Source organism: Mizuhopecten yessoensis, unplaced genomic scaffold, assembly GCF_002113885.1.
Source record: "Mizuhopecten yessoensis strain PY_sf001 unplaced genomic scaffold, ASM211388v2 scaffold2023, whole genome shotgun sequence".
Classification (NCBI taxonomy): Eukaryota; Metazoa; Mollusca; class Bivalvia; order Pectinida; family Pectinidae; genus Mizuhopecten; species Mizuhopecten yessoensis.
Genome location: NW_018404339.1, coordinates 161655 through 185673, shown reverse-complemented (window position 1 = coordinate 185673; position 24019 = coordinate 161655). Strand labels below are relative to the sequence as shown.

The 24019-nt window shown below is 36.8% G+C and overlaps 1 protein-coding gene across 1 annotated transcript in view; it reads left to right on the top strand.

Moving 5' to 3' along the window:
* The window catches only part of LOC110444189 (CUB and sushi domain-containing protein 3-like), an 85325-nt gene that overhangs the window by 28925 nt on the left and 32381 nt on the right, over positions 1-24019 (top strand). Inside the window, exons 2-8 of the mRNA XM_021488597.1 lie at positions 4704-4770; positions 5633-5714; positions 14709-14848; positions 15320-15424; positions 17091-17312; positions 20015-20145; positions 22857-23055. Coding sequence (XP_021344272.1) covers positions 4704-4770; positions 5633-5714; positions 14709-14848; positions 15320-15424; positions 17091-17312; positions 20015-20145; positions 22857-23055 — 946 coding nt within the window. The remainder of the gene's footprint in view (positions 1-4703; positions 4771-5632; positions 5715-14708; positions 14849-15319; positions 15425-17090; positions 17313-20014; positions 20146-22856; positions 23056-24019) is intronic.

Below are 24019 nucleotides of genomic sequence, written 5' to 3'. Positions count from 1 at the left end.
TACAACTGTTATACTGTTATGTAAAACAAAATACAACTGTTATACTGTAATGTAAAACAAAATACAACTGTTATACTGTTTGTAAAACAAGGTACAACTGTACCATTGTAATGTAAAACAAGGTACAACTGTTAAACTGTTATGTAAAACAAAGTACAACTGTTAAACTGTTATGTAAAACAAGGTACAACTGTAATACTGTAATGTAAAACAAAATACAACTGTTATACTGTTATGTAAACAAAGTACAACTGTTAAACTGTTATGTAAAACAAAGTACAACCGTTATACTGTTATGTAAAACAAAATACAACTGATATACTGTTATGTAAAACAAAATACAACTGTTATACTGTAATGTAAAACAAAATACAACTGTTATACTGTTTGTAAAACAAGGTACAACTGTACCATTGTAATGTAAAACAAGGTACAACTGTTAAACTGTTATGTTAAACAAAGTACAACTGTTAAACTGTTATGTAAAACAAGGTACAACTGTAATACTGTAATGTAAAACAAAGTACAACTGTTAAACTGTTATGTAAAACAAAGTACAACCGTTATACTGTTATGTAAAACAAAATACAACTGATATACTGTAATGTAAAACAAGTTACAACTGTTATACTGTAATGTAAAACAAAGTACAACTGTTATACTGTAACGTAAAACAATGTACAACTGTTACACTGTAATGTAAAACAAGGTACAACTGTTATACTGTTATGTAAAACAAAGTACAACTGTTATACTGTTACGTAAAACAATGTACANCCTATGGAAATTTCAAAAAGTTGGCAAGAATGACTCCCTTGTTAGAGCACTGGTGTGTATAACTAGCGTTTCATTGATTTACTGCTGCAGGCTTCCTTAACTCTGATTCCCGAAGTAGTTTGACGCCAACATTAAACACAAATTAAGAGGTTTCACCTACTTTTGTATATATATCAAACGTTTCAGCCTTCATCGCTGGAGTTCAGCCTAACAAGTTGCCGCCATTCTTGACGTTGCCTATACGCGATACGTGTGATCTTGTCAACACTTACTCGGATATTCGTGATAAGACCGGAAATATCTAACCCGTCTGTTTTAAGTAATTTATTTGCCACTTTCTGTTCAATTAAAACAGTTTTAAGTATTTGGATTGGTTATGTCTATGTTATTATGTCCTGTAGGTGGACTGAATGAGGGGACAGTCGAGACCAAACACGCTAGTAATGTTAGGTCATTCATTCAATATAAGATCATTTGTCACCATTAACGACACCAAGCCCTTTAATGAAGTGGATTGCTGGTATATTTAGATGACTATCGTTTTAATGGACTCTATTCGTGTGGGGTTAGTAAGATCGACTAACACTGTTAAGGAACTATTCGTGTGGAGTTAGTAAGATCGACTAACACTGTTAAAGGTACAGAAGACACATTGTATACAGTGCGGTGTGGTAGTGACGCTGTACCCGGAACGTACCCTACTACCCCATCAAACCTTGGGCGTCATCACAAAGTGTCGCGTTCTCCTATATCATATTGCAGCTTGTGTTGAATTCGTAAAATATCAGGCAATACTCTGTTTCCGGTTCTTTTATCCGTGTTCCCCGAAACGTTGCACCTGTGGTGTATATAATGGAATGTGCCCAGTAATTATAGAATCGTTCTATCAGAGGCAACGTTTTGTGTTTAGTGCGACAAACCCGATCATAGGTAATTACACAAATACACACGGCCCTTATAATGTTATACTGTCGACATCAACTTACTCTGCAAATAAACTGAAAACTATATGATATATATATCACCTGTATTATAAAGTTAATGGTATATAGAGTTAATATTTAGAAGTGTCGGTTTTTTACTGAGGCATTTAAGATTTTACAAAGCACAAAGCATCTAATCAGTTGTATGACGCTTATACAGTAATGTTTGAATACAAACGGTCTCCGAAATTGTTGCCTGAGCATTTACAGATACAAAAGTATGTCTGTTTAAAGGTCCGCGTTCCACGTTCTAAAACGGTATAACTATGGATTGGAAACGTTTAACTTGCATGGCAGAAGCTGAAAAGAAAGCCATACGTACATGACCTACTGGGGCAGTCCGGGTTTCGAACTCTGACCTCCGATCACAAAAGGGTCACTCTATCTGACCCCGATCCAGCCTCAATACAGCTATTGAGAAAGGGAGGGACGGGGTTGTTACTCTATGTACGAAATGCTAAATTTTCTAGTTTGTTTTACCTGCAGTGGGGACAGGTATCCTTCCTATCGGTAATTTGTTGATAAAACTCGGACAGTATATATTAATATTACTCCATTGACTTCCATTCCTACCATACATGATGTATTCTATCTGACTTTCGCCAGTATCACACTACAAGGAGCACGTGTTTCAGTTTGTGTCCCCGAGTGTTAAACTTAAATTTGTCATTTATTTCTAAATTGACGCCTTTCCATCTTCGCTTAGATTACTATTTTTCTACTTCTACTATATACAGTGTTACCCTGGCTTCCTCTCTATATATATCTAAACATTGTCATCGTATCTAACGATATCAGTCCATCTTCTTATCGTCTCGTTTTCCATCTGCATCAGTCATCGTTCATCTCTCCATCCCCGCCCTTCGTTACTGCCACACTTCACTCATGTGGTATCTACGTCATTTAAATCGTCTATATTTACATCTCGACATCATCAGATCGCTTCAGAAAAAAGAACCCCGTATGTTGGCGGACTTGTAGCCGGCCTGTTGGTGTAGATCCTGTAGCACGCTGTTTAGGGGGCAATTAACATCCAGGCCCGTATAGCAGGAAAAAATGGCGATACACGGGTCAGCATTGTTGACCCCTATTTTCCGCTCGTATCTGTATTTTGTACTTCATTACCTTGGGCGTAGTCGCAGAAAAAGCAAAGCATATTGACTTAGTATGCAAAACAGTTTTACATAGCAACAAGCCATACCGTAATTCATTGTCTATGTGGCTCCGGCAAGAGTGTATTATATATATAGGTTTAGACGTTTTTACACCAGTAGTACAGACTCTGATAATTATAGTGCACTTCTACGGGTCGTTATTGAAGTAGACTAGCATTTTTATTACAATTTTTTAATTATGCGACTTTTTCAGTAATAGATAAAAAATTCATATATTTTACAATGAATATGATGAAACAAGTTTTACCAACTTATATTAATTACTTTTTTTTGCCCAGTAGAGGGTCTCAATATGTGGGATGAAACTGCAGTACATGCAAAATAAAATTAAAAAAAAGAAGCATAGATTCTGTGCTCAAACCTACTCAAGCCGAATTTCTTGATAATAAAATCTGAGTGTGAGCATAAGAACGGTTTCATGAGTACGGCCCTGATCACAGCGCCACCCGATCACACTTACAATATCCTTCATATAACTGTTCTCCAGAAATTATTTTAGTGTAATAATTGTGGAATACTGGTTTATCAAATAGCGACACATATAACTGGGATTTCCCACCCTTGGAACTGCGAATATTTTGGCAAATTATCAATCGGGAACCGTCGGCACTTTCCGTAAAAGTATTTTCCCGTTTACGGAGAGTGTCGACGGTTCCCGATCGGCCATACCGCAAGTTTGTTGACGTCAACGGTTCTTGTGTAGGCCTACTGTAGTGGTTTGTAAGTGTTGAAGAAACGAGGCGAAAGCAAGCAAGTTCACGCTGTTAACACAATACCAGTAGAAAATTAGTTTTTCTACCGGACGTTTTTTTTTATTATAAAACAATTGAAATACAACTGGAAAAGGCTAAATTGATATGCAATACAGTGGAGTCAATTTTAATATGCCAGTTTCCACAACTCGTCATCGTCTGCTAATCAAAATCCTGCGACAGTCATGACTGGTCTGGTTCCACTGCCACTGGCTATTTTTTTGTACTGGACAGGCAACGCCAAAAAGTATGGTGTCCTTTTCTGTTCTATGAATTTCTTTCTTTATTTTTAGTAGGCTAAATGGATGTATTCCTATAATGTATGCAAACCGTTTTGTTGTGATTAAAAAATATAGCAGAAAGGAAATGATTGCAGGTAAAATTAAAGACTAAAACAATGTTAACAATAATAATAAAAATGATAATAATATTTATTCAGGTAAAAGGCAAATAATACATGTTACTCTATCTGTGACCAAAACATTCATTTGGTGATTCTGGTATAGACTTAAGTTCAAAATGTTTTGTTTGACCCCCTCAGGAACCTCTAATGTTCTTTCTGTACAGAGACACATACTATCAGATCTGTCAAGACTCTGAGTGGTTGAAATTTAAATAGTTAAAACGATCTGGAAATTCAATATAAAGCAATTGAAAACATTATAAATCTTTCTTGATGAAATGAACAATACCTAGAATAAAGCATATATCTCATATATAATCTTACTTCTGAAATTCTGTATAATGGATAAAGAATTTCACACTACATTTTAACTATACTGTGTTACTACAATGCAATATATTTTATAACAAACAGTATGGGACTTAAGTTGGTTTTCTATAGATGTAATTTAATAGGTTGATTTTAATATGAATTTGCTGTATAGATGTAATCTATCTTTGTTCAAGTTGATGGGAACAAAAGTCTGATTTCCTTAAAAACAAGAATTTGCCTGTTTAACTGTTACACAGGTCGAGGTCTGCTTGGTATTTAACCCAGACATTTTATTTTTCAGACTCCAAATTACGAATTCAATCTACCTTTATACCAAAAGGATATTGTTTGGTTAACCTGCCCTGAAGGTAAGTAAAGAGGTATAGTACATGTATCTGAGGCAGTATGACAATTTCTTATCTAAATAACTATTAAAGTCATTATTGAATTCAAGTGTTTTGAAAATAATATTAATAATAGTAATCCTTGTTATTTTTTTCCCCTTTTGAAGTTGTAATTATTATAAGCTAACCTGTTTCAATAAGGGATTGAGTTTAAAAAGTAATTGAATGGGTTTAGAACAACACTAGGCAAGTATCCCTCCCTCAACAGATATGCCAAAAACTGCCACCACACAATGGCAACTCATGCTTCCAACTTTTTGAAATGCTCATGGGGGAGATTATGCTTACAAGGAATTAAATGCTTAAATAAAATGTTGGTATGTACAAACTAGGGGAAAAAACACCTTTGTTTTAAATGGCATCTATTGAGCTGTTTTTTCAGATGATCATCAGAAAATAGGAATATGCTCAAAATTTAGAGATCCTTAATTAAAAGGGGAAAGAGAATATAGCTTTGGTGAAAATAGAAGAGGTATAAAGAGGCTGAGAAAGAAGGGATGAGTGAGAAAACAGTTTTTAGAAAGACCAGGAAGAGTGAAGGAAAGTTGTTTAGAGAGAAAAGAAGAGTGAGAAAAAGGAGAGAGAAAGAAAGATTCATGAGAGAAAAGCATAGAGAGAGAAAAAGGTGTGAGGGGAAGGTGGGTGAACTTATTTTAGAAATCCTAGATAAGCCACGGTAGCCTATGTGTAGGTCCCCTCAAAAACCCTGTATTGGCCACTGGACCCTTAAGTTTGCTGATGTTGATGTTGGTTTGAATTGTATATAATAGATCTATACAAACTTTTGCATTAATCTTGTAGTAATGATTAAATTGTTTATTTGTAGGCTGGAGAAAGGTTGGTACAAAGTGTCTATATGTGGACACAAGGAAAATCACATTTGCTGATGCACAGGACTCCTGTAAAAGGTATTCACATTTTGTTTAGTTACTAATAACTAATTTGATAGACACATTTAAAATGTCAAGGCCATTCCACAAAAAAATCGCTTGACAATTGCATCAGTGTGTCTGTCAAACCCTACAAACTTCTGAAATAAAAACAAATTGCTGGATAAATTAAAGGGAATTATAGTAATTCCGTTCCCTGATGTCTGATTTACAGAATAATGACTTTCCACTGAAGATAAATAAACGAGTTCAATTCTTGAGTCTTCTCAGAAGTTAACTTTATGAGTATCTTTACAGTCAGAAGTTAAATTTATGATTATCTTTACAGTCAGAAGGTAAATTTAGAAGTATCTATACAGTCAGCAGTTAAATTTATAAGTTTCTATACAGTCAGAAGTTAACTTTATGAGTATCTATACAGGCAGAAGTTAAATTTATAAGTATCTATACAGTCATAAGTTAAATTTATGAGTTTCTTTACAGTCAGAAGGTAAATTTAGAAGTATCTATACAGTCATAAGTTAAATTTATGATTATCTTTACAGTCAGAAGGTAAATTTAGAAGTATCTATACAGTCATAAGTTAAATTTATGATTATCTTTACAGTCAGAAGTTTAATTTATGAGTATCTATACAGTCAGAAGTTAAATTTTTGAGTATCTTTACAGTCAGAAGGTAAATTTAGAAGTATCTATACAGTCATAAGTTAAATTTATGAAGATCTTTACAGTCAGAAGGTAAATTTAGAAGTATCTATACAGTCAGAAGTTGAGGTTTTCTATACAGTGAGTAGCTAAGTTAATTGAGTCTCCCCTGTAGATAACTGAATGAGTCTTTACTGCAGATAAGTTAATGGGTAACTTCTGAAATAAAAACAAATTGCTGGATAAATTAAAGGGAATTATAGTAATTCCGTTCCCTGATGTCTGATTTTCAGAATAATGACTTTCCACTGAAGATAAATAAACTAGGTCAATTCTTGAGTGTTCTCAGAAGTTAACTTTATAAGTATCTTTACAGTCAGAAGTTAACTTTATAAGTATCTATACAGTCATAAGTTAAATTTATGATTATCTTTACAGTCAGAAGTTTAATTTATGAGTATCTATACAGGCAGAAGTTAAATTTATAAGTATCTATACAGTCATAAGTTAAATTTATGAAGATCTTTACAGTCAGAAGTTAAATTCATGACTATCTTTACAGTCAGAAGGTAAATTTAGAAGTATCTATACAGTCATAAGTTAAATTTATGATTATCTTTACAGTCAGAAGGTAAATTTAGAAGTATCTATACAGTCATAAGTTAAATTTATGAGTATATATACAGTCAGAAGTTGAGGTTTTCTATACAGTGAGTAGGTAAGTTAATTGAGTCTCCCCTGTAGATAACTTAATGAGTCTTTACTGCAGATAAGTTAATGGGTAACTTCTGAAATAAAAACAAATTGCTGGATAAATTAAAGGGAATTATAGTAATTCCTTTCCCTGATGTCTGATTTTCAGAATAATGACTTTCCACTGAAGATAAATAAACGAGTTCCATTCTTGAGTCTTCTCAGAAGTTAACTTTATAAGTATCTTTACAGTCAGAAGTTAAATTCATGACTATCTTTACAGTCAGAAGTTAAATTTATGAGTATCTATACAGTCAGAAGTTAAATTTTTCTATACAGTGAGTAGGTAAGTTAATTGAGTCTCCCCTGTAGATAACTTAATGAGTCTTTACTGCAGATAAGTTAATGGGTCTCCACTGCAGATATCAACTGTAGATGGATTGAAAAGTTACGAAATATTTAAATCAAGGGAAACTTCACCCAGATATTACTAAGAGTCTCCCCTGTAGATAACTTAATGAGTCTTAATTTACTGCAGATAAGTTAGTGGGTCTCCACTGCAGATATCAACTGTAGATGGATTGAAAAGTTACGAAATATTTAAATCAAGGGAGACTTCACCCAGATATTGCTATTTTGAAATGTTTAAGGAAAATCCATTTCAAAGTTTCAAGACATTCCCTTTTTAAAAAGATCAGTAAAAGGATTAGTTACGATGAATTTAGAACTTCTGTTGATCAACCTTTAATTACATTCCATTCCCATCACATGTTTTTAGCTCACTTGGCCTGGCCAGTAGCATGCTGGGATGAAGGGCTACCAAGTTTGTTCAAATGAATGATCTTGAATAATATACAGGGTCACAGGGGTCAAATATGTTTAACACTTTAAACAACTTCTTCTGAATAACCATAAGGCCTAGAATATTGATATTTGGTTAGTAGTGTGCTTGGATAAAGGGCTATCAAGCTTTTTCATTTGAATGACCTTGACCCACTTTCAAGGTCACATTTAGCCAAATATGTATAAACATTTAAATGACCTAATCTCAATAAACATAAGGTCTAGGGTGGTGATATTTTGCAAGTTACATGCCGCGATGAAGGGCTATAAAGTTTGTTAAACGTAATGACCTTGTTCAACTTTCAAGGTCACATGGGTCAAATGATTTTAAATCTTTTAACAGATTCTTTTGAATAACTTATAGTCATAAATACTGATATTTTGCCTATAGCTTTATTAAAGATCACTTTTAATGTTACAAGTGTGAGATTAATACCAGGTGAGCGATACGACCCCATTGAGCCTCTTGTTATCTTAACAATACAGATTTGAAATTAAATTTCCTAACAGAACTTTACTTTAATTCTTCCTTAATTATATTATCAAGAGTCATTGTCATTGCTGTCAACAACCATTAAAAGCCATCTGAACTTTCCAGCGAACAAGTCCCATAACCAGATTATGTTTCTCACACCCTGGATACTTGATTGCAGGAAGGTCAGCTGAGTTGTGTACACATGCACACAGTACATACTTGTTAACCTTTCGTCCCCACCTCTACATGTACTAGCTAGGACAGAGCTGAGTGAACCTTTATCAGTAAATTATCACTACAATCTGTGCACATGTAATGCAAACAGTCATATCATTAACGATGATAGTGCCAAAAATTTCTATTAATTTTTAGATCATTTCATATTTGTATAAGATTATGGTAACAACTATTTGTTCCTAGCATGATTCATCACTGAAAATATAAACTAGCGGTATATATGGTTGTTATCAGATATATTTATACAGTATATGTGTATGCATTAGAACCTGGCTGTTGACCTGAGTTACTGTGGATGGGTACACCACTGCTCCTGTACAGCTCCACCCTACTTAGATAAAGCCTATCACATCCAACATCTGTTTAACACACATTTCTGATATGGCTTAGTCTGTTTTACCCACCTGGTTGAAGAAGGGAGAGATTATTTAGATAATGAAATTATGATTTATCCCTATTTTATCCACCTGGTCTGAGGAGGGAGCGTTTAGATTATGGAATTAATTATGATTTATCCAGATTTTACCTAGGGGGGGGGGAGAGCCCATTTAGGTTATGGAATTAATTATGATTTCTTGGAAGTCTGTCTGCTGTCTGTAGTTTCTTCTTTCAAATTATCTTAAAAGTTGACATCTGAAGTAGAGGATGTTCTGTACAGAACCTGTCTGCTATTACAAATACACAATAGGTAATGGTACCCGCTATACGTCCCTAAATGTAAACTAATTTAATGGTCCTCACGTATACATTGGTGCTGGCTGGTTAATCATGTTTATTATAGTCAAGTTAATTAATTTTCAGATTATGTAAATAATCCAGGTTTACCAAGTATCTTTTTACACTTTCAAAATTAACTAATGAGGGTTAGATAAATGAAGCATGCAAGCGGGCACCCATCCAGCCACTGACCATGCTTGATGTTGCCTAACTCTAGATCTGAAAAAGGTAGCTTGCCACTTGCCAGTAAGCAAGGCAGTATTTTACCTTCATGTTCCTTGACTGCTCATACACATGATAACCAGGAATCACGAGTTCACTTCCTTTTCCTCACATACTTTTATATTATACATGTTTATAGAAAATCATATGCTTCTCTTAGAAATACATAATTCCTGTTTCTGACAATCTGATTAAAATCATATGTTACATAGCTCCGCCTGAACATGTATCTGAATGTGCCGCGGTCAGGCTCACGTTCAAGTGCCTTTTAGATGAACCAATCAGAGGCGCGCTGGCAAAAGTTTGCCAGCAAATCGGAATATCATGGTTGATAGATAAATAGCGAGGGGTATCGAACAGATTAGTTTTTCAAAACAAATATGGCGGCGGGAACTGACATTTCTAGGATGCCAAGGAAAACATACCCATTGAGTAATAATTGCATAGGCAACACCGCCATACAGTCTTTCTTCTCTAATAAAGCTTCGAGTATATTTTATTGTTCGGGTTTCAGACGATTGATCTTAAATAACTTCATAACTTTCGCATCATTCTCATCAATGTCCGATATATTTGTTACAACTACGAGCACCCTTTTAAAAGAGGGTCTCTGATTGGTCGAAATTTAATGAGTTTTTATAAATATAAAGGTCAACTGAACGTGACCCTGACCGCGGCACACTCAGGTGTTCAGGCGTAGTACGAAGTTAACGAAGCCATGTAACATGATTTTAATCAGATTGTGTTTCTGATATAGGTCAACAATCGCCTTGAATTATAACATAAGTATTTACAATGGAAGGTGTTGGCACAAAGTATTGTTACATGATTTCATAATTAAAAGATTGACAAATGAAATTATATCCTCACTCATGTCCCCCATACATATCCTCACTCGTGTCCCCATACACATCCTCACTCATGTCCCCCATACCCATCCTCACTCATGTCCCCCATACATATCCTCACTCGTGTCCCCATACACATCCTCGCTCATGTCCCCCATACACATCCTCACTCATGTCCCGCATACACATCCTCACTCATGTCCCCCCATACACATCCTCATTCATGTCCCCCATACACATCCTCACTCATGCCCAAATACAAATCCTCACTCATGTCCCCCATACACATCCTCACTCATGTCCCACATACACATCCTCACTCATGTCCCGCATACACATCCCCACTCATGTCCCCCCATACACATCCTCACTCATGTCCCCCCATACACATCCTCACTCATGTCCCCCATACACATCCTCACTCATGTCCCCATACACATCCTCAGTCTTGTCTTCATACACATCCTCACTCATGTCCCGCAAACACATCCTCACTCATGTCCCCCGTAACACATCCTCATTCATGTCCCCCATACACATCCTCACTCATGCCCCCCATACAAATCCTCACTCATGTCCCCCATACACATCCTCACTAATGTCCCGCTTACATATCCTCACTCGTGTCCCCATACACATCCTCACTCATGTCCCTATCTTCCTACCATCCTCACTCATGCCCCCCATACAAATCCTCACTCATGTCCCTCATACACATCCTCACTCATGTCCCACATACACATCCTCACTCATGTCCCCCATACCCATCCTCCCTCATGCCCCCCATACAAATCCTCACTCATGTCCCCATACACATCCTCACTCATGGCCCCATACACATCCTCACTCATGTCCCCATACATATCCTCACTCATGTCCCGCATACACAGTGTCCCCATACACATCCTCACTCATGTCCCCGTACACATCCTCACTCATGTCCCCCTACACATCCTCACTCATGCCCCCCATACACATCCTCAATCATGTCCCCATACACATCCCCCCATACTCATCCTCACTCATGCCCAAATACAAATCCTTACTCATGTCCCACATACACATCCTCACTCATGTCCCCCATACTCATCCTCACTCATGCCCAAATACAAATCCTCACTCATGTCCCCCATACACATCCTCTCTCATGTCCCACATACACATCCTCACTCAGGTCCCGCATACACATCCTCACTCATGTCCCGCATACACATCCTCCCTCATGTCCCCCCATACACATCCTCACTCATGTCCCGCATACACATCCTCCCTCATGTCCCCCCATACACATCCTCACTCATGTCCCCCTACACATCCTCACTCATGCCCCCCATACACATCCTCAATCATGTCCCCATACACATCCTCACTCATGGCCCCATACACATCCTCACTCATGTCCCCATACACATCCTCAATCATGTCAACATACACATCCTCACTCATGTCCCCATACATATCCTCACTCATGTCTCCATACACATTCTCACTCATGTCCCCATCCACATCCTCAATCATGTCCCCATACACATCCTCACTCATGTCCCTATCTTCCTACCATCCTCACTCATGCCCCCCATACAAATCCTCACTCATGTCCCCCATACACATCCTAAATCATGTACACATACACATCCTCACTCATGTCCCCATACACATCCTCAGTCTTGTCCTCATACACATCCTCACTCATGTCCCCCCATACACATCCTCCTCACTCATGTCCCCATACACATCCTCACTCATATCCTCACTCGTGTCCCCATACACATCCTCACTCATGTCCCTATCTTCCTACCATCCTCACTCATGCCCCCCATACAAATCCTCACTCATGTCCCTCATACACATCCTCACTCATGTCCCACATACACATCCTCACTCATGCCCCCCATACAAATCCTCACTCATGTCCCTCATACACATCCTCACTCATGTCCCACATACACATCCTCACTCAGGTCCCGCATACACATCCTCACTCATGTCCCGCATACACATCCTCACTAATGTCCCCATACACATCCTCACTCATGTCCCTATCTTCCTACCATCCTCACTCATGCCCCCCATACAAATCCTCACTCATGTCCCCATACACATCCTCACTTATGTCCCCATACACATCCTCACTCATGTCCCCGTACACATCCTCACTCATGTCCCCATACACATCCTCAACCATGTCCCCATACACATCCTCACTCATGTCCCCATAACACATCCTCACTCATGTCCCCATACATATCCTCACTCATGTCCCCATACATATCCTCACTCATGTCCCGCATACACAGTGTCCCCATACACATCCTCACTCATGTCCCCATACACATCCTCAATCATGTCCCCATACAAATCCTCACTCATGTCCCCATACACATCCTCAACCATGTCCCCATACACATCCTCACTCATGTCCCCATACACATCCTCAGTCATGTCCCCATAGACATCCTCATTCATGTCCCCCATACTCATCCTCACTCATGCCCAAATACAAATCCTCACTCATGTCCCACATACACATCCTCACTCATGTCCCGCATACACATCCTCACTCATGTCCCGCATACACATCCTCACTCATGTCCCCCCATACACATCCTCACTCATGTCCCCCATACACATCCTCACTCATGTCACCATACACATCCTTACTCATGTCCCCATACACATTCTCACTCATGTCCCCCATACACATCCTCACTCATGTCCCCATACAAATCCTCACTCATGACCCCCCTTACACATCCTCATTCATGTCCCACATACACATCCTCCCTCATGTCCCCGCATACACATCCTCACTAATGTCCCCATACACATCCTCTCTTATGTCCCCATACACATCATCACTAATGTCCCCAAACACATCCTCCCCCATGTCCCCCATACACATCCTCTCTTATGTCCCCATACACATACATCCTCACTCATGTCCCCGCATACACATCCTCACTAATGTCCCCATACACATCCTCACTCATGTCCCCATACACATCCTCACTTATGTCCCCATACACATCCTCACTCATGTCCCCTCATACACATCCTCACTCATGTCCCCATACACATCCTCACTCATGACCCCCATAAGCATCCTCACTTATGTCCCCATACACATCCTCACTCATGTCCCCCCATACACATCCTCACTCATGTCCCGTATACACATCCTCACTCATGACCCCCATACACATCCTCACTCATGTTCCCATACACATCCTCATTCATGTCCCAATACACATCCTCACTCATGTCCCCCATACACATCCTCACTCACACCCCCCATACACAGCCTTACTCATGGGATTGGTGATCGGTGATTAGAATCGAAGGTCTGAAGAATTTTTGAATTTTACTGTTATCCAATACCTTCACATATAGTTAATAGTGTAAAAAATATTGACCTAAGGTGCTGCTAAATGACTATGTATTATAATGCACAAGGCCTAGGTGAAATATTAGTGATTTTACCATGCCAAGGGGCAGATGTTGTATACCATAGGAAGGCAAAAATAACTGATTTATAACGTTATAATTAATAATATAAATTACATTTTTTTTTACCAAAGTTGTTCAGTTTAAATTTATTGATTCACTTGCCATTTGCTGTGACAGTAATTCTTCAAATTCAGATGAATTTCTGTTTTTGACAGATGTCAATCAATAGGATTTGAAATCCTCAGCAATGATTATGTACTGATTTTATTTGGGGAAATGGTAAAAAACAGATGGTTAATAAATATCTTAACTTATGATATATTTTATGATAAGCCATATTGAATTAAATACATGTAACTGATTTATGATGAGCCATATTGAATTAAACACATGTAACTGATTTATGATAATATTGAATTAAATAAGTGATTCAAATCATTAATGTGTTTTGCTGGATGTCATTGTTTCTGGTATTTAGCAATAGTACTGCTCGTCAGTTAGCGTAATTGGCAAAAATAATTTACAAAACCAACATCTTATATGAAAGTTAAAAATTTACTAGTTCATCCTAAGGCCCAACATTTCTCATTCATAACATTAACAGACTTTCTCTTCAAAACTTAACAGGTTTAAGAGTTAAGCATCATTTTGGTATTCATAATTAACTGATTGAAAAACAACTTTTATGTCCATTGAAGATAGAAAAGAAGTCCTTTATAATGAACTTCAATGTGAATGCTGTAAAATGTTGATAGAATATTATCCTGAAGTCAGATTGTGCATAATAGAAAGTGCAGCTATGTGTTGGAGCGGGGAGTGTATAGTACTATGGGGGTTCATGATGCTGTATTAAGGATATCTAGGTATGACATCTTTATATTTCAGATATGGTGGTAATCTGTTGAGGATTAGTGGGTTTAATTACAACCAGCTCTATGGTGATGAGATCGCTGTAGCAGTCAGCAGCTTGGAATCCAGAAATAACACCAACAGTGTCTTTGAGCCAATAACGAAAATCTGGATCGGTAATTGTTTCTTTTTTAATCTAACTAAAATTGTAAAAAGTAATGTGAAAATTATTATATTGCACAAGAATAATTCACGAAGTGATTTTTTTCCAATATTCATTGTTCTTTATAAAGAATTAAGTGTCATTAAGTACATTTGTATGTTCATGTAACTATATATGTAAGTATGTACTTACGTTAAGTGTATAATATGTACATGCCTTGGCAGCAGATTGTCTTCTCAACATTATTATGTTATGTGACATTATGGAACTGTGCTTGGTAAGATTGACATTTTAATCTATGCTTACAGTATTATTTGCTTAAATGGGAACAAAACAGTTATGTAGTTTGAATCACACCAACAACTCTGATAAGCTTTAATAAGGTAAGTATTGATTGATTGATTGGTTTTACGTCTGCTTCACTACTGAGTAGTTCAGCAGCCGAATCATTATGAAATCCAAAATTTGGTTATTTCTGTTGCAGGATTGTATCAAGATGAGTATGGAGAGTTTTTGTGGACAAATGGACAGCTAGCACAGGCTAAAGAGGGATTCTGGTCCCTCCATCAACCATTAGTCTTTCAATTAGGTAAATCACCTATTGTTACAGGTCTCAATACTGTGTCGGGTGATGCAGTGGATAGCACATGTACACTTGCCTTTTACCAAGGCAGTCAGGGTTCGATTTTCCAATCGAACGTGAAAAGGTATGGGGTCACCTGCCCGACCACGTGGATTTTCTCTGGGTACTCTGGTTTCCTCCCACAGATAGACCCTCTGTGCACTAACATCCAGGCCAACAAGAGTGATTAATAAAAGTTGAAATAACTTGTTTCATAATTGTTGTAAAATAGATAAAGTTTATTTTCATACTGTGTATATAAACAGTGTATGGAAATACAGTACATTTCCTTAATAGGCTTCACGAGAAGAATGTTAGACCGATGGTTTCTCAGCCTACAAAGATCATACCTGTCACACCATCCTATCTTGCATACATTATTTTACCTGTAACAGGTTCTGCCAAACAAGGAAGCTTTTATATTACAAACCTTCTATACTAACATTCGTGGATAATTCAAATGATTAAAAATAAAAATTCATGGTGCAAAACTAGCAGTAACACTAACAGTATGGTCAGCTTGGAATGGGAGGACATTTTGTGTGGTAATTATTAGTAATTATATAATTGTTTGAGTAAATAGGGTGTAAGGAGGTGGACAAGGTCTCCAGTATTGTGATTTTGTTACAGCCGTCCTGCTGAATGTTGACGGTAATTGTTCTGTTGTGTGTGGGTCTGATATGAACACATATTTTTCTACTCAAAATAACTTGGAATGTCAGCCCTGTCATTTTATTTGTTTGTGGTTTTGACCTTCTAAGACATTAATTATTTCTAAGTGAAAGGTGATCCTATAAATTATGTGTTGGAATTAATATTGAATAATTGTTTGTTAGAATACTGAATAACAGACCGTTTAAGTGGTAATAAATTACTAAAAAATAGAAACAGGATATTTCCACATAGCCAGACTTCTTTATGTACCATTACTTAACAGGTGTTAGTTTACTAATAATCCAAGGCTACACTTCCATTCAGCAATAAATAGCAGATCAAAGCAACCTAACCAGGCAGTGTTTACTACTGTGTGTGATCCCTCTGTCCTTGTTTACACACAGTATATTAGATACAACCCTTACGTCATCTCTCTAACCTTGTCTTGTACATTATGTATAATGCAGTATAAACAGTTTACAATATATGTTCTTTAACTTTGTAATTTTGATATAAAGTTCTCTGAGAGATATAATTATACAATATTCTCCCATTTGTACCACAACGCTATCCCAATCATCAGACTATATTTTATCGATTGTATGTAATTTGTGTACTTTCTATTGTAAAACAGTGTTTTGTCATTCATAGATACAATGTAAATTCTGTTGTAAATTTTTGGTGATACAACAGTTTACCTCCGTACATTTTTCCAATTGTTAACAAATAAACAATTTTACAATCATATATATACAACCCTGGTTTTCTAATGCATTTTAGTATTACTGTTGTTATAGTTCATACTTGTATGAGGATACAGAGCAGTGTCTCTCACAGCCCTTTTCAGTATGGTCATGGTTTTTCTTGATTCTTATAAAATGAACTTACAGTCTACCGGATCAGATACATGCAATTTTACTCTTAACTTCCAGATAGATTTAAAAAACAATGTTTAACAATGTATGTTTTCTGTTGACAGGTATCAGGCAATGCTGTTCTATCAGCCTGCTCCCCACACAGTATGGAAAGTACCGGTGGGGGTTGGGTAGATGTGAGGATCGTCTACCTTTTGTGTGTGAGAGTAATGCGTGTGTTATAGATCATTTCCGGTGCAAGGATGGTAGTAGGTGTATCAGCAACTCATCTGTGTGTGACGGAAAGAAAGACTGTGCCGACGAGTCGGATGAACAAAATTGTAGAGGTAAAATTATTGTAGTTAATTGGTTAAACATGAGACATTTATTGCATACTCATCTACTTTCAGTGGTGGATAGAAGAGTTGATATCTGCGGTCTGTTTCTTAAAATGGTTAAAATGTATCCTCTGATTTTTGGGACATCTTTGAAATCATGCTACATTTTCTTGGTATAACCATTAAGACTAAATTTAGACCTGGCAGTCCCAAACCTCCATCATAAACACCTCCCTTCATAGGATGCATCTAATCCAGTCTCTGGTTTAACACTTACAAGCAGGAACATGGCAAGTAGATTTTCACCTGTCACTAAGGAATGCTGGCCTGGATGTTAGGAAGCAGCAGTGAGATTATTGCCTACCAGATACATAGACAAGAGAACTACCCGGTAGTGTCAGATCTAATGAAGGTGATATGGAATTTGTTCCCTCAAAACAAGCTTTAAGACAACTTGAGTTGATTTATGGAAAGCTGTGTATGACAATGATTTACCTTCCATCTGACTAAGCAAGGTCACTTAGCAAGGCCATTTGGCATATCAAATACAACATTATTTAGGTCTTGGTCTCGCTTAGAAGAAGTAAATGTACATTATTAGGTCACCTGAGCTTTAGCTCAAGTGACCTATTGCTATCCGTTTTCGTCCGTCGTCGTCGTCCGTCGTCCGTTAACATTTTACATTTCAAACTTAAAGTCAAGTTCTGCTGGGCCGATTGAACTGAAAGTTGGTAGGAATGATCGCCTCATGGTCCTGACAAAGTGTTGTTATTTTTCAGGTCAATCAGAAATCCAATATGGCCACCACAGCCGCTATTTTGTAAATACCTATTCTAAACTTAAAAACAATTTCTAATAGGCTGATCTTATTTAAAATCGGTCTAGGAATGATCAGCTCATGGTCCTGACAAAGTTAAGTTAACATTATACTTAACTATTTTTTACTCAAATTGGTACATATTTCAACAACAAAAATAAATACTGTAGGACTCAGGAGACCGTTAAGGCCCATGGGCCTCTTGTAATAAATAACACAGATTTTAAGTGCTTTTAAGTGATCAACTTTGTACACATGATCAGTACTGTAAGGAGCGGTGTGCTTGTCTGATTTAATCTTGATTTTGATGGATAGGGTTTGGTTGAACTGGTTGGTTATGTCTTATTTGTATTTGTTTTTGTTTTTGAAATTTTGACCAAAGTACTGCCACTTTCCCTTATGGTATGGGGAGTGTTTTCACTGTTCCACAAATCATGAAGATAACTTGCTTTGTTGGATTTTGATGAATCTTGAAGCATTTAAATATACAAAGACTGAGGCTAAGTATGAAGCAACATTCATGCATCATTATAAAGCATAATGTGCTCTGATTTGATTGGTGGACAGAATCCAACAATATAAACTTAATCAAATATGATCAAATTTTGATAAAACTTTGATAAGTTCAAAGTTTAGTAAAATCTTTGCACAATTGGATACAAAACAAAAGGTTTAAGTGCACAGCTCCAGCACAGGTGGGGTAGCATATGTTTCCCAGCACACAGGGAGGGGCAGAGGTAATGTAATTATCCTGTTATAATTAAGGCTCCTAGTATCTACTGTGTTAACTGTCAGGTGTACGGCCTATAGAACACCTAATCAATAGCTGTAATATTTAGCTTGGGTTTTTACTTTGTGAAAAGGTTATAATACATGATTGTAACAGTTACGTTAATTTGGCTTTAGAGCACTGTAGGTGTAAATGAGGTATCAATTACTGTAGGACTCTCACTCAATGTAGTTTATAGTTTGAAATAAATTGATACACCTGACCTTTATACAATATTCAATGATGCAAGTGCTCGTTTGTAACACATACTAATGTCAAAAAGGTGTAGAAGTGGCACCACAGATGTCAACCCCCAGAAAGGGGATCTATCCCCTTTAAATGATCTCCTCTTGAGGAAAATCATTGGTGAATAATTTCTACCATGTTTTCAGGTGAAATCTACAATCTGCTTCACATGTGTACAAATGAAAATAATATGAAAATTTATCAATTGAATAAAAAACATTTGTGTGCATAAATGTACAAGAAAGAAATTCTTTAAAATGGAGAGATAAAGAAACACATGATTCAAAAATAGAGAAAATTTACTAGGGGAGTGTCGAGGTCTGGGTTGTTAATGAGGGCTGACAGTGTTGGTGTCATTAGGAAGGCCACATGTCAGGTTTGTTTATATCACACTGGGCCACACTGACATGCACTATGTAGCAGGTATTAACCGTAATGATGATTGTCCTAGAGACATTTCTGGTGTCGCCCTAACACTCCATACTCATGTTGTGTTGTGCACACAGCTAATACCTGACTGCTTTACTGATGCAAAAACAGTAATATTTTAAGACTCTTTCATGCCCATGGGTGTAGTATAGGGAAATTCCACCCGAGGGGTTTTCAAATCTGGGTTTTGCCAAATTTGAAAATCCTATGCTTTTACCTTAACTTTTGATAAAGTTTGTCCGGGGCATATCTTCTATACTTTTTCACCTGGAGTACCCAGATTTGGTGTACAAGGACATCATGGGATGGCGGAGTGCAGATTGCAAGAATTAGGTAACTGTGACCTATGACTTGACCTTTGACCCATACTTTTGAAAATGTTTCATAAAAAGGTATGATGCATTAATTTAATACTCGAATTAACTAATCATTTATTTTCTCTCTTTTCAGCCACATGTGGTGGTCATCTCCAAGGAACACAAAAAACATTCCATTCGCCAAACTTTCCACAATCATACCCGAAATTGTCATCATGTCACTGGAGTATAGAATCATCCATAGGTACCAAAATACAATTAAAGGTAGGTACTTTTCAGGTATTTGGAAATTTCTGTCCCTATTCAAACTTTATTATTTCTTTGTAGAATGTGGTTAAATAGAGAAGTTTGACAGTAATTTATGAATTCTTATTCGTTCACCTTTGATGGAACCCACATAATGGTATCGTCCTGTTGGTACTTCTGTTCATTTTATGTTGCATTAGTTTTAATGGTATTAGATGAATTGGAATATGTGTAAAGGGTGACATTCCTTATACAATTAATTTGTATGATTGATAAAGAAAATACTATGGACGAATTAAGAGAGGCAATCCCAATTCAATTAAATAGTTTTTTCAAAGGTATCAATGTATTCCTTCAACTAGCTGTGAAGTATGACGGTCTTCTTCCCCTTCTAACCACGTCCAAGAAATAAGTCAACTTTGCTGAGTAATATAGTACAAATTTATGTCCTTTATCACTTTAACATTCAGTATTTTCATAAATGTTTTACAAGAAGCATCAGGAGGAGACTGAGTACTTTGCCTGGTCCGTTGATTCTTTTTTAACAACATCACAAATAGAGTAGTATTCCTACCATGTAAAATATGTTAACTACATTAAGTATGAATTGTATAGTCGCTGCTGTTCGTCAAATCTTTAAAGCAGCAGGCTTTGTGTATGCACAACTATATTTGCTGTGTCAATTGCAGGAACTCTTCAGTTTAGTAGGTGAAGTACAAGTTGTATAAGGATGCTCAATTTTTGAGTAAGGTTGGTGAGGAGTATACATAATTTTTGAGTAAGATTTGTGAGCAGTATGTATAATTTTAAGTAAGGTTGGTGAGCAGTACGTATAATGTTTGAGTAAGGTTGGTGAGCAGTGCGTATAATTTTTGAGTAAGGTTGGTGAGCAGTATATATATAATTTTTGAGTAAGGTTGGTGAGCAGTATGTATAATGTTTCAGTAAGGTTGGTAAGCAGTATGTATACATTTTGAGTAAGGTTGGTGAGCAGTATGTATAGTTTTTGAGTAAGGTTGGTGAGCAGTATATATAATTTTTGAGTAAGGTTGGTGAGCAGTATATATATAATTTTTGAATAAGGTTTGTGAGCTTTATGTATAATTTTGAGTAAGGTTGGTGAGCTTTATGTATAATTTTGAGTAAGGTTGGTGGGCAATATTTATAATGTTTGAGTAAGGTTCGTGAGCAGTATTTATAATTTTTGAGTAAGGTTGGTGAGCTTTATGTATAATTTTGAGTAAGGTTGGTGAGCTTTATGTATAATTTTGAGTAAGGTTGGTGAGCAGTATTTATAATTTTTGAGTAAGGTTGGTTAGCTTTATGTATAATTTTGAGTAAGGTTGGTGAGCAGTATGAATAATTTTTGTATAAGGTTTGTGAGCAGAATGTATAATTTTTGAGTAAGGTTGGTGAGCAGCATGTATACATTTTGAGTAAGGTTGGTGAGCAGTACGTATAATTTTTGAGTAAGGTTGGGTAGCTTTATGTATAATTTTGAGTAAGGTTGGTGAGCAGTACGAATATTTTTTGTATAAGGTCTGTGAGCAGTATTTATAATTTTTGAGTAAGGTTTGTGAGCAGCATGTATAATTTTGAGTAAGGTTGGTGAGCAGCATGTATACATTTTGAGTAAGGTTGGTGAGCAGCATGTATACATTTTGAGTGAGGTTGGTGAGCAGTATGTATAATTTTGAGTAAGGTTGGTGAGCAGTATGTATAATTTTGAGTAAGGTTGTTGAGCAGCATGTATACATTTTCAGTAAGGTTGGTGAGCAGCATGTATACATTTTGAGTAAGGTTGGTGAGCAGTATGTATACATTTTGAGTAAGGTTGATGAGCAGTACGTATAATTTTGAGTAAGGTTGGTGAGCAGCATGTATACATTTTGAGTAAGGTTGGTGAGCAGTACGTATACATTTTGAGTAAGGTTGGTGAGCAGTATGTATACATTTTGAGTAAGGTTGGTGAGCAGTATGTATACATTTTGAGTAAGGTTGGTGAGCAGTATGTATACATTTTGAGTAAGGTTGGTGAGCAGTATGTATACATTTTGAGTAAGGTTGGTGAGCAGTATGTATACATTTTGAGTAAGGTTGGTGAGCAGTATGTATACATTTTGAGTAAGGTTGGTGAGCAGTATGTATACATTTTGAGTAAGGTTGGTGAGCAGTATGTATACATTTTGAGTAAGGTTGGTGAGCAGTATGTATACATTTTGAGTAAGGTTGGTGAGCAGTATGTATACATTTTGAGTAAGGTTGGTGAGCAGTATGTATACATTTTGAGTAAGGTTGGTGAGCAGTATGTATACATTTTGAGTAAGGTTGGTGAGCAGTATGTATACATTTTGAGTAAGGTTGGTGAGCAGTATGTATACATTTTGAGTAAGGTTGGTGAGCAGTATGTATACATTTTGAGTAAGGTTGGTGAGCAGTATGTATACATTTTGAGTAAGGTTGGTGAGCAGTATGTATACATTTTGAGTAAGGTTGGTGAGCAGTATGTATAGTTTTGAGTAAGGTTGGTGAGCAGTATGTATACATTTTGAGTAAGGTTGGTGAGCAGTATGTATAATTTTGAGTAAGGTTGGTGAGCAGTATGTATAGTTTTGAGTAAGGTTGGTGAGCAGTTTGTATAGTTTTGAGTAAAGTTTTGTGGTACTGTAAGTGGTGAAGGTGTTGCACTTCTGTAGAATACATCGCTAAATGACTTTTTCTGTTTCCAGTTTGACAGCTTCGAGATAGAAGAGCTGAATGATGTAGTAGAAATCTATGATGGGAGCACCTTAAATGAACCGCTGGTCGGTAGACTTTCAGGCGCTGACATACCAGAAGTCAAGCTTTCGTCCAATAATATACTTTTAGTCATTTTCAAATCAGATGATAGCATTCAACTGTCTGGCTTCAATGCCAGCTGGGAGGAAGGTAAGTCGCTGATTAACCATTTCCAGGAGAACCTTGAGGTAATTGTGGCTAAAACGTCTGAACTTAAGTCTTAACCAAACTATTTAAGTCGTACATGTATGTCATTGTGTTTGAGTTACAATACATGCCAGATCTCGGCGTGTGAGGCAGATCCCACTGATATAGGCTCATAGTGTGGGACATGAAAATCTCGTGTTTTATTAATGGTCGATCATTCAGCCAGCTGCTCACTTTAGATTTGATGATATTTCACTGACTTTTGATTGCTAATAACACAAGGGCTCTCATGTAGCGGTTATGTGATTGTCACATGGTCAATTTTTATGCCAGCTCTTCCGATGACCACCACATTAGTGTGCTGTAAGCTGTCTTTGGATTTGTGACTTGTTTTTGGTGTCTAACATATAGTAGTAATGAGCGTTAAAAACAAACAAATTTCCTCTGTACAGATACATAATGTAGTTTTTGTTGAATTGTTTCTTATTGTTGTTCATTCCTGTGATACCAAAATGTGCTTGATACTGAGCAAGTGTATGATTTATTGCATCAGCATCAGCTTTAGCTTCAAAATATCATGTGATGTTATACCCTAAATGGTGAGAAGAATTTTCCATTGATAAAAGTTATTGGCCTAACTGATCTGTACAAATCATGCATTCTGTTGTTGGCCTAACTGATCTGTACAAATCATGCTTTCTTTTGTTGGTCTAACTGATCTGTTCAAATCATGCTTTCTGTTGTCGGCCTAACTGATCTGTACAAATCATGCCTTCTGTTGTTGGCCTAACTGATCTGTTCAAATCATGCCTTCTATTGTCGGCCTAACTGATTTGTACAAATCATGCTTTCTGTTGTCGGCCTAACTGATCTGATCTGTACAAATCATGCCTTCTGTTGTTGGCCTAACTGATCTGTACAAATCATGCCTTCTGTTGTCGGCCTAACTGATCTGTACAAATCATGC